Source organism: Parus major, chromosome 3, assembly GCF_001522545.3.
Source record: "Parus major isolate Abel chromosome 3, Parus_major1.1, whole genome shotgun sequence".
In the NCBI taxonomy this organism is placed as follows: Eukaryota; Metazoa; Chordata; class Aves; order Passeriformes; family Paridae; genus Parus; species Parus major.
The window spans coordinates 41376174-41391607 of record NC_031770.1 but is presented as its reverse complement, the minus strand read 5'-3'; the positions used below and the strand labels follow the sequence as shown (position 1 = coordinate 41391607).

The 15434-nt window shown below is 42.1% G+C and overlaps 2 protein-coding genes across 3 annotated transcripts in view; one reads left to right on the top strand and one right to left on the bottom strand.

Annotated features, from left to right (window-relative positions):
* The first annotated feature begins 31 nt into the window (after positions 1 to 31).
* On the top strand, positions 32 to 4285 carry PDCD2 (programmed cell death 2). Its single transcript, XM_015622475.3, has 6 exons — positions 32 to 347; positions 427 to 678; positions 1045 to 1218; positions 2262 to 2380; positions 3209 to 3325; positions 3848 to 4285. Exons 1-6 carry the CDS (start codon positions 47 to 49, stop codon positions 4037 to 4039), a joined length of 1155 nt encoding a protein of 384 aa, XP_015477961.1. The 5' UTR covers positions 32 to 46; the 3' UTR covers positions 4040 to 4285.
* A 1331-nt stretch (positions 4286 to 5616) lies between these two features.
* TBP (TATA-box binding protein) overlaps positions 5617 to 15434 on the bottom strand; it is a 12642-nt gene continuing 2824 nt past the window's right edge. Inside the window, exons 1-7 of one of the 2 annotated variants that reach the window (XM_015622476.3) lie at positions 13885 to 15348; positions 12879 to 13222; positions 11707 to 11794; positions 9673 to 9764; positions 8380 to 8547; positions 8002 to 8096; positions 5617 to 6805 (exon numbers count right to left, since the gene is read on the bottom strand). In XM_015622476.3, the coding sequence (XP_015477962.1) occupies positions 6726 to 6805; positions 8002 to 8096; positions 8380 to 8547; positions 9673 to 9764; positions 11707 to 11794; positions 12879 to 13222; positions 13885 to 13938 (921 nt within the window). In that variant the 5' untranslated portion in view covers positions 13939 to 15348 and the 3' untranslated portion in view covers positions 5617 to 6725. Of the gene's footprint in view, positions 6806 to 8001; positions 8097 to 8379; positions 8548 to 9672; positions 9765 to 11706; positions 11795 to 12878; positions 13223 to 13884; positions 15349 to 15434 lie in introns of those variants that run through there. The other variant, XM_015622477.3, reaches the window with a different exon arrangement.

Below are 15434 nucleotides of genomic sequence, written 5' to 3'. Positions count from 1 at the left end.
GGCAGCGCCCGCCCCTCTCGGCGCCTGGCGGCCCTGGGCAAGCGGCATGGCTCCCGGCGTGGAGCTGGGCTTCGCGGCGGCGCCGGAGGGCCCGGGCGGTGCCTGGCGGCTGCGCAGCGCCTCCTTCCCCAGCAAGGTCGGGGGGCGGCCGGCGTGGCTGGGCGAGGCCGGGCTGCCGGGCCCCGCCGCTCTGCGCTGCGGCCGCTGCCAGCAGCCCTGCGCCTTCCTGCTGCAGCTGTACGCGCCGCTGCCCGGCCGCCCCGACGCCTTCCACCGCACCCTCTTCGTGTTCGCCTGCCGCAGCCCCGCCTGCTACCGCCCGGCGGGACCGGGCGGGCCCTTCCGCGGTGAGGCGCGGGGACGCGGGGAGGGAAGGGGCGAGGGCCGCCAGCCGCAGCCCCGCTGACCGGCGCGTCTTTCCCGCAGTGTTCCGGAACCAGCTGCCGCGGCGGAACGACGCGTACCCCGAGGAGCCGCCCCCCGAGGAGCCGCCCCCGGGCCCGGCCCCCGCGGCCCCGCGGCGGCTGAACAGCGGCGCCGCGCTCTGCCGCGTCTGCGGCTGCCTCGGGCCGCGCTGCTGCGGGCGCTGCCGCCGCGCCGCCTACTGCGGGCCCGAGCACCAGGCGCTGGACTGGCGGAGCGGGCACCGCCGCTCCTGCGGGCAGCACGCCGCCGGAGGTGGGTCCGCGGCCATCAGGGACCTCCGGAACCGGGGCAGCTCGATACGAGCGCCAGCCTGCGCTTAATACCGCACCGAGCCGCCGGGCTGCAGCTATTGAGTTCTTAAGTGCTGCTGCTAGCACTGCTCGGTCTGCCCTCCTCACCTTTCGGATTTACAGAGGTTCAAAGCAAAACTGCCTGTTGCAGTTTTCCGCTGTCCTTAACGTAATAGTGTTTCTTACCTTCAGGTCAGGTCTAGCGGTGATGTAAATCTTTCTTGCTCACGCAATGTTTCTGCTATGTAGTTTGCTGTGTAGCTTTTGGGGAGAAGGACGTGGAACACAAGATTACCTTGTGAAGTGGTGTCTGTCTTCTGTTTTCTAGACGACTCGGCAGATGCAATTCCAGAGCATAACGAGTTCCTTTTTCCAGAATATGAAATTTTGATAGAACCTGAGGAACCAGAATTTCCTGCTGACACCACTGATGATGAAGAAGGTGCTGAAGATACATCAAAGGACGCGAAACAAGAGGAACTTGGAGCTGCAGGCATTGCAGGTCAGAAATAAAATGCTGTCTGTAATTCTTCCCAGTGGTGCCTGTTACCACATCTTTAAAATATCAAGTACTGTGATTTTTAAGCGTTCCTTGTAAACTGCTGGTGAAAAAAGGCTAAATGTGCAGTCGTTTGTGATGCTAGTTTGTTGTAGATGTGCCATAATACAAGTTGCTGTTACGGGAGAGAGTTACTAAGCTCTGACTCCAGGAGCTATTGAAGCAGCTGTTGCTGCTGATAGCTCAGAGTTACACTTGTGTCCCTGTGTGCTTCTAATAGGCAGGGCACAACTCTAATGAGAAGGACAGGACTGCACGTGTCGCTGGATGCTTTTGGAATTGGGAGATTGTTGGAGTGTCTTGGCTTGATTTAGTTCGATTTATCGTAATTTATGGAAAATAAAATTTCTTTCTCTGTGCTAGCAGAAAACTGGTTTGAGGATAGTTTAACTGAATTAATTTTAACTCTGAATCCAGCAGTTAAGTGCAGGTTCCTTCCTCCCTGCTCCCCCTAAATTCACGATGAACCGGTTTGCTGAGACCACACTTGTGGCCTTGAACACACCCAGGGTGGAGTTTGTGGTGGTGCCAGGGAAGGATGCTGGGTTCCTGGTGGTCCCTTGCTGTGGTCTGAAGTCTCAAGAGTGTTAAGTGTCCCCACTGATGTGGTTGTTGGAGTGTAACAGATACACTCTTCAGTGCCAAAAACTAAAGTCTGGCACATGCCCAGCACACAGGGCCTTTTTCAGATGTTGTATCCTGAGGGTTCTGTAGTCTCAGTCATACCTGCTGGGAGCCATAAACTTAGGTAAATTAATTCCTTCCCTTTCCAGTATTCCAGTACTGACATCTATATTTAAAATGCAAATAAAACTAGTAAATGGAATCTGTGTGTGACCAAATCTTAACATGCCATGAAAACAATCTTAGATTTATGCCAGTAACAACTTAAGAAGCAAAATGAATTTACACGTACTAATATTGTTTTTAATTTTTAGTGTCTTGTATTAGCCTGTAACTTCTATTGTTCTTTTTTTCTTGCTTAGATGAAGCAGGATTTCAGTCCTTAGATGAAGAGACATTGGAAGCAATGGCAAAACATGAGACTGAAGAAGAAAAGATTTTCCGAATGTTTAAAAAACAAGTAGCTGCTGAACCAGAGCAGGTCAGAAGATGGGGCGGCCTTTGAACGTGTGTTCGAACGCAGCATCCTGCTGCACCTGCAGTGTTTCCACTGCTCTGTTCCCCAGCCTGTGGCCCTGCTGGCCTTCCTTCTCAGCAGAACAAAATCTGCAGAGAATAGCTCTATCACTGTCACCAGCTACATTGGGGGGTGGCTTAACTTTTTTTTAAGGTTGAATTACTGATGGCTTTAAACTTCCCACTATTTAAAACAGAAATCTTCTCCCCATGTTATTTCTTATTAATGCAAAAGGCTAAAAAGCTACATTGTCAAACAAAACCATGGTCCCTGGTTTCATTCAGAGAAGGCACAGGCCTAAACCCATCCAAGTGGTGAAGTTCTCTCCATGTTTTGCCTGGTGGCTGAGGGGTTAAGGTACACAATCAGAAAGTAGGAGACTTGGAGTCTTTTCCCTTCTCTGCTTCTGCCTCACCCTTTCTGACCATCTCTGTACTGACTGATCTGTCCAAGTGTCCTTTTGCTGATAATGCCTGATTTTCTAGTAACAGAAAAAGAAAGGATATGTCTGAAAGTACCTTCTTGAACATTAGGATAGTCTGATTGTATTCACATGCAGAACTTCAGACAGGAAGATCTGGATTGCATTCCTGACTCCGCAGGTCTGTGTGCTAATTATCCAGCTGCTCTTTCTCTGTCTCAAGACTGTAGCATAAACAACATTGCATTTCTGAGTCCCTTGATTAGGGAAATAAAAATCACTGAAAATGATTTGTCACTAAACACCAATTTTATACCAAGATGACAGTCATGAGAACTTAAACTTCTGTTCTGTTTAAATCTGTATTTCAGATTATTAGATACTGCAGAGGAGGAGAAGGTCCGCTCTGGGTGTCAGGTGAAAATAGGCCTGAAGAAAAAGATATCCCAAATTGTGTATGTGGTGCCAAAAGGATATTTGAATTCCAGGTATGTATCATTTGAAAATAATACAGGTAATGTATTTCAGACTCAGGATCTAATTGTATAGGTATTGGCTTGTAATTCCAGCAAGAAGGTTGAAGTTGCAACAAAACTAACTGCGCTAAATGATTGTACAGAGCCTTTATTTACTCTTTTAAGTGCCTTCTCACTTCGTGATGTTCATTATAAATATGTTTTGCTGGAAGTACTCAGCTGTAGAATTTTGAATGCTAGAGGTTTATGTATGGTGAATACACTTAATGTCATGCAAAGACAAAACATACTTGCCAACAGAATTTCAAATGGTGGGAGGGTCACAGATCAGGCAAGTCTTATAAGGTGAAATAAAACTTACCTAGAATTCCAGATTTATTTTATTTGAGCTGCCGTACACATAGTAGCTTCAGCTGGGATTTTGGTATAAAAGAATATAAATTCTTACACCAAACGCAGGACTGTTCTTGAGGAGAAGTGGGGAGAGGGGAGAAGCCTGTGGCCTGCCTCTAAACCTTTTGGTTTTCTTTGAAGATTATGCCACAGCTCCTGAATCACCTTCAGGTTGACAGCCTTGGCGAGAGCATTGACTGGGGAACGCTGGTGGTGTACACTTGTGCTGACAGCTGCGGAGGGGCAAACCAATACCTGGAAGAGTTCATATGGAAACAAGACCACTCCATGGCTCAGCTTTATGAAGTTGAGTCATCCAAACAGAATACTTGATTTGTTTCACTGCATCTCTGCACTATGCAAACACATAGTTGAACTGAAGTCACTGAAAACTGTGCATCTTCTAACAGTAACAAAACTGCTTTAACTACACCTTGACAACCTCTCTTGTACTTCAGGGAAGCTTTTACTTCAACCTGGTTCTGAAGCCAGATGTGTTTGTTCAGAAAGCTTCATTTCAAATCTCATTTCTGAAAGTTTATTTAATAAAGATGAAAAACTTTTGGATTGATGAAATTATCTTTTGTTGGTAATGGAACCTCAAAAACTTAAAAGATTGTAGTCTGTCAGGATTTTCACTGGGTTACTCAAAAATTAACATTCATTCAAAGGAAAGCAGACTGCTGTAAACCCACTTGAGTGCTTATGTTGAAGAGCTGTACAGGAGTCAGCTAAGACAAAGATAACACATAATTTTGTTGTGGAACTTAAATCTGCTTCCCTTTCTCAAAAGGTACACTAAACCTAACTTGGAAGTTTGTCACTGAGTTTGCTCTGAGTGGTTATTTGAGACAAAATGCACAAAAATTAAGTGTTTTATCTGACTTAAAACTATTAGCCCCATGCAGAAGTAGTTTAACTCACTTATCTGGTGCAGAAGCTAAACAGAGTCAGCCATACCAGAACACACTTGTCTTGTTACACACTGCCTGTAACAGCAGATTTTCAGGCTGAATTGTACCTTAAGTCTGCCATCATTTAAAAGTAAGTGTCCTCTGCAGAGATTCTTCCACTATACGACTGCCATATAGGTGAGGCAAGAGAAAAGTGAAACCTTCATGCTGAAGCTTTACTGTGGTAGCTGTTTAACTACTCCTATGGCTATGGGCTGTACTTGCAGAAAAAAGCATTTTTGTGTGTTTCTGTATAGAACTGACTTCAGTTACATATTCCCTTATCCTGCTCCAGCCATTCATGGCTGCTTACCTGTGACTCTGTGGGGCCCGCTGTGGGGTTTTTGAAATCATTTAGATGTTGAAAGTACTCAAATAAGCAGCCACAGAATGCTGTACCTGGAAGTGGTTTTGTTATCACAGAACTTAATTTAAGCCCTGGTCTGTGTTAAGAAAGAGCAAACTGTCTTAAGTCATTGTAATAGAGCTCAACTGATTTTGTTGAATGCCATCCCATGGTTTCTTAGGGCTCCAAGCTTTCTGAAGAATTTTGCACATAAGCTGGTAATAGTTCAGGTGCTGCAAAAGCATGGACAGCCATACAGTTGTAGTCAGCTCTCAGGAACATTCATGAGCTCACAGCACAGAGTGGCGTAGCACTGAAGGCAACGTAGTGTTTGAGTATATCCTGCACAACTACATTAACAAACAGCATGTTTCTGGTAAGATCCATGAAACCAGTCATTAAAACACCTAGAGAGACACTGGTGTAGAGAGAAGACTAAAGATTTAGGTCACTAAGGATTTGCAAATGGAGCAGTATCAAAGCCAGCCAAAGCTTAATTTTGTCTGGAATGAAACACCACCTTAGAGACCATTGTTTACATCTGGGTTAGTTTCAGATAAAAGCTGTTAGAAATAATGTGTAAGTCACAGAGAGGTTACTATTACTGGAAATTTACTGAAGAAAAAAAAAAGTTTATTTTTAGTTCTCAGCCCATCAGGCTTCAAGCATGGTTCAGAAGGAACGTTATGTACATACTGACTCCAGCTGGAAGGGCTCTGACATTTTACAGGAACACTAATATAGTGAGGCAGCTGGTGAAATACAAAAGTAGTAATTTAAAGAAATTCTAGAAGCTAAGCAGGGATCTATTGTTTCAATTCAGTCAAGTGCAGCTATTTAAGACTTGCCTAAATCCCATCTGTTGAACATAAGGCAACGCATACTCAAACACAAGCTTCTTTAACCAATCATCTCTTTCACTTTAACATGCTGGAAATATTCAAGGTAGACATTGCCAAGGATGTGACTGCTGGTATGCAAGCCAGAGCACTGCTAAGATTCTCTCTAAACAACATGTCACTTATAGCAGTGCATCTGCTATTAAAAAGTTGATTAAATAAAAAAAAAATTCAATGTATTTCATTCTACCAGCTGGGTAATTTTAAAATTTATTAAGACAGTTCCCATAGTTGTATAAACAGGGTTTATTGTACATGTGGAGTTGAAGAAGGAAAGAGAAGAAAGGTATATATTATATATATATGTACAGTGAGCCATTTTAATTAATAAATTTATTCTATCTTGCTTAATACTGGAAAGAGGGAATGTGTCTGGCACCAAAGAAATTTTAAATTGAAAAAATTTAAAAGCTAAAGTTCTGAAAATTATAAAAACCATGGTCTTATGGAAGGAACTTAAAACATATATACATGGCAATTTAAGTGGTTTATACACTGAGTGACACAGTTGCATTTGTCTTTAAACCAACTTACAGATTTTCTATTAATAGAACTGGCATTAAAACTATTTAAAAGCTAGAATATAAATAAAAGTTGGAGAGGCTGCTCCGGGAACAGCCCAGTAAAGCAACTCACAGTAACTCAGTAGACATATTCAAGAATACAGTTCCCCTTGAGCATCAGGGAAGTAGGCACTAACTGGGAAATAGTCCAAGTCCTGGTGTTGCAGTTGCACTGGAAGTCCGTTTCTTGTTACTGCTGTGCCATACACAATACCTTTGAAAATATACCCCTGATTTCTCTGAAAGGTGTAGAAACTGTTACGTTGTCTTTCTGAACCCCTTTAAAATAGGATAGATGTTTTCAAATGCTTCATAGATTTCTGCTCGTACTTTAGCACCTGGAAAAAGACAAGGGATTAAATTAGTTTGTACCTTTCACCAAATACTTAATTTTAGCTTTTAGATGTATATTTGAATGCAACTCTATATAAAACCTGTATCCATAAATCTCTACTTTTACAATCCTTTTTAATACATTTCATAGCTTACATTACCAGCCTTCTCCATTTAATCTGACAACTGCTAAAACTTTCACTAGCATCTCTGTGACGACGCTACGTTGTAAATGGAATTTTCATATACATAATTTCCACATGAGACCCAACAACAAAGCACAGCCCTGCAGGATGTTTGTGCAGAAAGACCTAGCTGGTGGAGCTTTTTTTGAGAGTGCATCAGGGGGAGCAAGGTCTGGCAATGGAGACCACTGCAGGACTGCATTTCTCCACACTGCAGGGACAAGATCCTGATTTTGTCTGTGGATCTTGTATATTTTTTCTCCATAGTAAGACACAGCATGAAAGGAAATGAAGGGAGTAGGTCAGGCACCTGAGGTTGAGGAGGTCCTAGAGCTCAAGTATCTCCTGTTGCTGCTGTATCACAGAGCATGGCAGCAGCCTGCAGCCAAGCTTCAAGAGAAAATCTAGCCACACATGCTCAGCCACAGAGTCTTTCAGATTTTGCCAAGAAAGATCACCTGCATTCTTACAGCTTTCTGGACACCTGCATACCTGACTAAGGTTCATGATCCTTGTTCCTTTGATCTAGCCAAATGTGCTGTTGCTTTGTGCATTCTCATCTGTTAAGGAATATAGTGCAGGTAGCTCTGTGTGCAGTGGCAGTGCTGAGCTGCAGGTTGAGCTCTGGGTGCAGGAACCCCAGGAAAGAGGCCTGAACTGCTGAATCTTTGCATAACAAAGCCTGGTGCTGAGCCCTCAAGAAAACCTGGTCTGACTGTGCGAGTGGGGTGTGTAGGGAGTCAAGCAGGACACCTGCTGGCTTCGCTGGAGCTGCCCACTGCAAACAGATTTTGGTCCTACTGCAGCTGTAGTGGCTCTGACTGCCAGAGTCGCTGCTGGATGGCTGCACAGGGAAGTTTCCTTAACATCAGCATCCATGGAATATTCTATTAACTCTCCTTTCTCAGCACTGTCATCTCTAAAGGAAAAGTACCTGGCAGCTTACATATCCCCACGTGTTCTCTGTAATACAGTCTAAATCCTTCCTCTTGGAGTAACATACTGTCTTCACTTACCAGTTAAAACCACTTTTCCAGAAACAAAAATAAGCAGAACAATTCTTGGCTTAATCATTCTGTAGATTAAGCCAGGAAACAATTCTGGCTCGTAGCTGTAAGAGAAGAGAGTGAGAGTGTTTAAATGTGCTTACAGACCTATGTTCCACCCTATCTTCTGGGCCCAGTCTTGGACTGGGCAGAGCAGATGTATGCCTCCCTGAAACTTGGGAAGATCATTTTGACAGGTTCACATTGGGCAGCCTCAGTTACAGCTGAGGCAGTGCAGAGATGGAAACAAAGATGTAGGTTTCCCTGTGGTGCAAGGGAATAATCTAAAAGATGTCACTTTCTAAGATAGTATGAAACAAGAATGAAGGAGAAGCAAGCCTTTTTTACCTGCTGAACTGCTGGTGTGTGAGTACCAATCCTTCCAGTCTGATGGGAAATTTCACATCACAGCTTCCCACCATATTCTGAATTTTAAAATCCAAAAATTTTGCAGGAAAACCCAGTTTCTGAACAACTCTTGCATACTTCCTTGCTGCCAGTCTGGATTGCTCCTCACTGAAGTGAGAAAAGGATATCTGTATTACTGCCTCAGTTAAGTATTACTTCAAGCAAACAGCATTAAACCACAAATACCTAATTGGGGAAAAAAAGTCTGTGTGGAGGGAGAGGGAAGTTCACATGCAAAATTTTTACATCCAAAATTAACAACTAGCTCTGATAGGTTTTCATGCTAATTTTGGTAATAGGCTCCTGGACACCATTAGTGTTGCATTCACTGTTCATGAGACAAAACAGGAAATTATAGATCCATACATTTTACACTTCTAAAATATTGACCAGAGTCCCTCTAATGGGACATTAAGATTGTCACTTAAGACTTCACTGTAGAACAACCTTGAACTCCTACTGCTAGAAGATACATATTTCCATAAAAATCTGTCAACTGGCAAAATCTTCTGCTTGATTCAGCCCAGGCATTCAAACATGGGTCTAAAATAACTGCACAGCCTTACCCACTGTTGCAGAATTCAGTTTGCTTCATGTTTGTAAACAGCTGAGGATCTGTTTATTCCTGATGTAGAGTAAGACAACTTGAATTTCAAATGTCACCAGACAGAGAAAGTGTTTCCCTGTATAGATCTATTAATTCATCTTTGCTCATTAGTTTATTCCTTCTGCATTCCTAGCAGACTTCTTTGGAGCAGAATTTCTCTCCTGCCCTCCAGAATTAAGCTTATGTTTAGTTTTCAACTCTTATGCTTCAGTGGTCATATTAAGAACAGATCAGACTACATGAAACAGAGATTTGGAGCTCTTGTCCTGTGATGAAGCTGTTAAAAAATAAAACCTTCTGTCACCATCCCTACACTTTAAACAGCTCCAATGCATAGCTGCTGAACTTTTTAAATTATTAGAAAAAAGAGGTAACTGCAAAGCTAAAAAATAAAACCTCTGCAAACCAGTTTAACAGAGTGAATGAAAGCACTTCAGAAATAGAACTACCATTTCCCTATACATTAGGAAGTCCCTTCAATCATAAACAAATGTGTATAACCTGAAGTAACTGTGAAGCAAGATTAGTTGTACCTGTACAACTTTGATGTGTGTATATATAAACAAGCATCACGGTACACGAGAAAAGACAGCCTGAATTAGTTTGCTTGTAATGCCTAAACATACCTTTTTGCTCCTGTGCACACCATTTTTCCAGAGCTGAATATCAGTGCAGTGGTACGTGGTTCTCTTATTCTCATAATAACAGCAGCAAAACGCTGAAGTGTGAGCATTGAGACTGTTAGTGACATAGTGCTGTCATCATTACACTAAAACCACATCTGCATCATCTAAGTAGCAAGTTACACTGTAGTGCAAAGGAAAACTAAGGTCAAACATACTTACAGATCACTCAAATTTACTTGAAATGCTTAAACCATAAGTACCTTGAAGCACACACACACACTGAGAGGTAGAGCCAGGCAGCAAGGATATTTACCACTGCATTCCTATTCATCTCTCATTACTATATTTGCACCATATAAATAATGCTAACATTTGCATCAGAGCAATAGAAACAATTTTAAAAATAAATTTTAAAAGATTCTTCCATATGTGCTGAAATTTTATCTCTTACAAGTAGGATGGAAGACTGTCCAAAAAAATGGACAGTGTTACAATACCAGCAAACAGAACAGCTGGGGGTCAAAGTCCTGTGTAAACAGAAGTCACCTCAGCTACCACAGTAGGACACAGCTGCTCTAGCTTTTTATTCTAAGTAAGCATTTTGAAATATTCTTAAATTCCTTGAAGCAAGAGATACTGGAAACTGATGTGGGTGCACATACACACACACACACACACACACACACAAACCCCTGTTTATTATATTTAACTTGGAACAGCTCACCCTGCAGTCCCATGAATTGTTCTGCTGATATAACATACAAGGTGGTAGCGTGGGTTACCCAACAGCACATTTGTCAAAATATGACTTAAATAATACAGCCAAGCAACATCTTTCTTTGATAGATGAATGTACTGACTAAATGTCAGGAGTGTGTTACATAACCCTTCTATCCCTCTGCCATGGAAAACAGTGTTTCATATTGATTATTCTAGCCTACAAGTTTTACACAGCCACCTACCCCCTACCTTTGGAGTTACCAAGGCATGCTCAAATTTTTGCTGCACTAATATCTTACTCACAATTATGTAACAGCATCACTGATATAAACTTACAGCAACAGTCATTTATCATATATGCCTGTGTGCGTGCTTTAACCTTTGAGAGCAGAGTTCAGACCAACTGCATCAAAATACTAAATGCTAAAACAAAAAAGACCAAACACACCCCAGGAAAACAGAAGCCTTCCCAAGTAAAGCAAATTTAACTATGCAACATCTAAACTTTTATTAGTGACCAGCTACTGTTGTTGCAAAGGTAACATTTTCAAGAGAAACCACCCAAAAAGAACATGAAACAACATTATTTTCTTAATTTAATGCTCCAGGTCCTTTGCTGTTCAGATTTCCCAAGCTAAAAAGAACCACTTATTTAGAACCCCACTACTCTTAAGAAGCAGCAGGCAACTTTGAAGTCAATATGCAGGAAAATCAATTTAATTTTGCTCCATTTTAATGTTCCACCAAACTTAGCCATCAAAAGCAATGACATGACAGAAATACTGGAGGACAACATGAGAGAACAGAGGGGAAGCCAGACTATGAAAAATTAGCAAATGCCCTGCGACCACAAGAATTCCAGAGGAGCAGCTAGGTGGATAAACCACAGCTCTGGCAGGAGCCCAGGATTTGAATTCTTCTTTCCTTTCTCTTTGTTGGGAGATAGGGAACAAGATTTCATCATCAGGTATTTCACAGTAATATGGAAAAAGAGCTCACTGAACACTACAAACAAATATGCCCATATGAACAGCAGCAGAGGCCAGCTCTACCACAGAAAGTTCAGACAGTGTATTACACTGTTGGTTAGGTTTTTTCTAAATCTAACAACTTACAACCTAATGCACATCACAGCTACCTGAGCATAAGAATGCTTTTTACTAATTTGAATGTCTTAAGCTTCTTAAGATTTCTCTTTCAACTACAGTATAAAACTGCATATACAGCAGGTAGGTTTTTCAGTCTACTGCAGCAGCCTCCAGCCACAACCTGTGCCTTTAATTTATCTGTTATAGGATCATACATTTCTCTTACCTTGGGATTATATTCAGCATTTCGGGCACGAAGTGCAATAGTTTTTAGGTCAAGTTTGCAACCAAGATTCACGGTGGACACAATATTCCTAAAGACAGATCAGAGAAATATATTAAAAAGACATTAAGGAATACACATGTCTTCCTCACTTTTAACCAAGCCTAATCAATTTTACTTTTTTATTATTTTGTTTCTCCAAGTGAGTTTGAATGGCATCTTTCCTACTAATAAGGAGCACTGAGCAGTGTTTTGGTTCAAGAACCTCCTTTTGTAGGGCAGAAGCTCCTAAGGCACAATTTCTGATTCTTCCTTATCTGTCAGCTATTATGAAAAAAAGTGTCCCATGAGAAGAATCTCTATTTCAGTTGGGCAGGAAAAATTACTGATGCTGAGAGCCCTCACCACAGTCAGGGAAGCTGCTGGAAACAGGAGAAAATGAGATAGTACCATCTGAAATTTTCCTGGCTACACCCTTCAAGAAGGAGGCTGCAGAACTAAATGGGAATGACCCAGGAGGTAAATGCATTGCCAGGGGTAATGGGATATTGCCAGGGAGATGGGATAGCAGGTCTCCAGAAAGTTTAAAAAAGTTACTAGATAAAAAATTTTGTTTTCTGGGAAAACCCTGAAACTTAAAGGTCCTCAGTGAGGGAAAAACAATAAGAAAAATATGAGAAACTACTCTTTCAATTCATGGTCTGAACCATTTCTCTTTGTCCCTTCCATAAATTTCTGAAATAGCCTCTTTAAAACTGAAGTTCACTGAAAATACTGTCATACCTAAATTTAGACCTAGTTCTAGGGTTTTATCCCTTCTCACAAACTCAGTGTTAGCCATGCATTGGAAAAGGGAACGCCATGAACTCCTAAAGCACAAGGAGTTAAAGATGATGGTGTTAAATGAAGACATATGTAATCCTCCATTGGTATTCTCCAAAGATGTACCGTTAATAAATCGCTAAGAAACTGTTAATATTACTAAGTGGTTTAGTAATGAAGCTAAGCTAAAAATAAAAGTAAAAATTACTCATAATGCTACAGGAGACTCATAAATTCTCAGGACCTTCCTTCCCATCAAAATGTAGTACCTAATTCCTAATGTGACTTTGGTCCTAAGTCTTAAAAGGGCTGTCTGAGAAAACACATGATGCACTAACACGTGGGACACTCACTGTAGTTGTGGCACTATGCCAGAGCTCTCCGATGCCGGTGTTGCAGGAGTTATTGGAGTCATTGGAGTCATTGGAGAGGGGTACAGAGGTGTGGTTCCTGGTAAAGGGGCTGTGGTAAGAGTCTGTGAATGGAAGAGCTGGGGGGTTTGACCAGATGTTCCTTGTGTTGCTTGCTGTGACGTGGATTGCTGTGCTGCTTGCTGCTGCTGCTGCTGCTGCTGCTGCTGCCGCTGCTGTTCCTCCAATATGGACAGACTGTTGGTGCTCTGGACAGGCTGCGGTGTCAGCCCTGTGCCATACGGCATCATCGGGCTGAAAATTGGAATTCCTGGAGTCATTGCGCCCTACAGAAGAAAACGTGACACGAAAACCACAGATCGTGATGACTCCATTTTGTTTTTAAGAGACAAAGTTTTCGCGAGGAGTCTAAAAATAAATCTATGTTAGCTGAGCTGCTTGTATCAAACCTGAAGCATATAGTAATAAATTGTTAAAAACAGAAAATCCCTGCAAATGCAGTTGTTCTATAGAATAAAGTACTTCCCAAAGGAATCTAGGGACATGACATGCTTATCACACTACCTTGCAAGCATGCCTCAACTCTGACCCACAATTTAACTTGAAATTGTTTGAACACCAACTGTGCTCACTGTACCAAATGCATTCATAGCCCAGCAACAATCCATTATGTACATAGTTTAAGGAGCAACCACCAAGATTAAATTAATCTTTCCAACTTGTCAGTCATGTTTCAACTTAAGAGGCACCCCATTAAGGAATCCCACATATACTCTTACACTCCCGTGTACAAGAAACTGTGTGTTTCTTATACTTCTGGATAGACATCAATGGTTTCAGAATTCTGCTTTATACTAGTATTATTCGATACCTAGCAGAATTTTTCAGACCTGCAAATAAAAAACATGAAGCTAGATGCAAGAAAGAGAAAACATGTTCATAAAGGAAATTCAGATCCATAGTTACATCCTAAATAATTTGTTTTTACCTGAGGGGAGGCTAAGCCTTGAGCGTAGGGTGGCAAACTGTTGTTCTGATCCATGATTCCAGTTATTTCTTTGGTGAGGCCAGAAGTGTTTCCTTCAATTAATTTAAATAAACTTCAAATCCTAGAGGTTTTGTAACCGTTTAAAACATTCTAGCGAAGCAGCTTTTAAAGCCAAGCTGAAAGTGTTAGGAAAACATCAGCTTCAGAGAAATATGAGTCTAAAACACTAACCAAAACCTGGAAAGAAAAAAAAAGTAGTATCTTGAGAATAATATCTAAACATAAACCCAAAAGCAAATCTATCAGCTGCTGACTCAGATAAGAGACACCCACGTACAAATACATATAAGAACATTCACGCGTACGCACACACGCATGCACAACCCATAAAAATAACCTTTTTCAGGCACACTCCGTAGAAACTTCGCACTATGGTTCTGCTGGAGTCCCTGGCAGGTTACCTGACTCACATGGGCCTCTGCCTAACCAAACCCTCCAGCACAAACAGCTCGAGCTGTTGATGCCCATTCTTCTCCAAGCTTTGCTTTAGCAGCAAAAGCACTGATTTTTTTTTAGCATTTAATTCCCCTGACTACTAACTGACAAGCTTACTGACACGTTGCTTGTAAGTCTCTTCCTGGCCATTTTAAGGCTTGGGATTTCAAAAATTACTTTTTTCTTCTATGAGAAAAGCATCGCTGCTCAAATCAGAGCTCGGAAAACCTCTTCCATCCAGTTCCATAAAAGCAAGCACTAACGGATTTCAAACTGTAATGACATGCACTTCATGAGGAAAAAAGAAATACATGAAAACAAATTTCAAGTATACAAGTGAAACATACAATGATTTTCTTTTGTTTTTAAACTGTACTTCTGTTGCTATGTTATGGAAATAAACAACAGAAGTGGAGAACTGAAATGTTATGATATCGATAGAAAATATTATCCCATTTATTTTTAAGTCTCTCAGCTACTGCTGAGAAATACTCAAGGTCATTATCAGGCCAGAGGTAGGCCATCTCAAAATCTTAAGACAGCCTATTCACCCTTTCTTTTTTTTAAGATACAATATCTTAAAATTACATTAATATTTACACTGCAGCTAAAAATGCCTGCTTTTTTTCCACCCATGACCCTAAGATATTATCATCTTTACCCTCACCAAAGGCATCAAGCAGAGCACCCAGGTTTTATAACATTAGAAGCCTCAACATTATCCTGGAAGAAACAAAATCAACTCCTCGACAGCCCAGCTATTTAGTAAGAAGGCCGGATACCAGGCATGCCAAAACCTGCAGCCAGGGCACCGTCTACAGAGGTCCCTCCCGTACCCGCTTAACTTGGCTTGCTCGGATGCCCACTACAAACGTCGAGCGACGTTTCGGACGAGGGAACAGAGTCCAGAAGCAGCAGACAGCCCGGAGGAGGCCCCGGCCCACCCCCGAGGCCCCTCTCTGGCTCTCCACCAGCCCCACGGCAGCGCTCGGCGTGCGGCCACAGCCTGCCCGCGCCCCCCAGCCCTCCTCGCTCCCCATCCAACACCGGCCCCG

Excerpts from the sequence above, each read along its gene's own strand:
- PDCD2 (XM_015622475.3), top strand. The coding sequence starts at position 47 with ATGGCTCCCGGCGTGGAGCTGGGCTTCGCGGCGGCGCCGGAGGGCCCG. Across the intron at positions 1,219-2,261 it reads TGGAGCTGCAGGCATTGCAG|ATGAAGCAGGATTTCAGTCC; the intron begins GTCAGAAATAAA and ends TTTCTTGCTTAG. Across the intron at positions 3,326-3,847 it reads AAAGGATATTTGAATTCCAG|ATTATGCCACAGCTCCTGAA; the intron begins GTATGTATCATT and ends TTTTCTTTGAAG.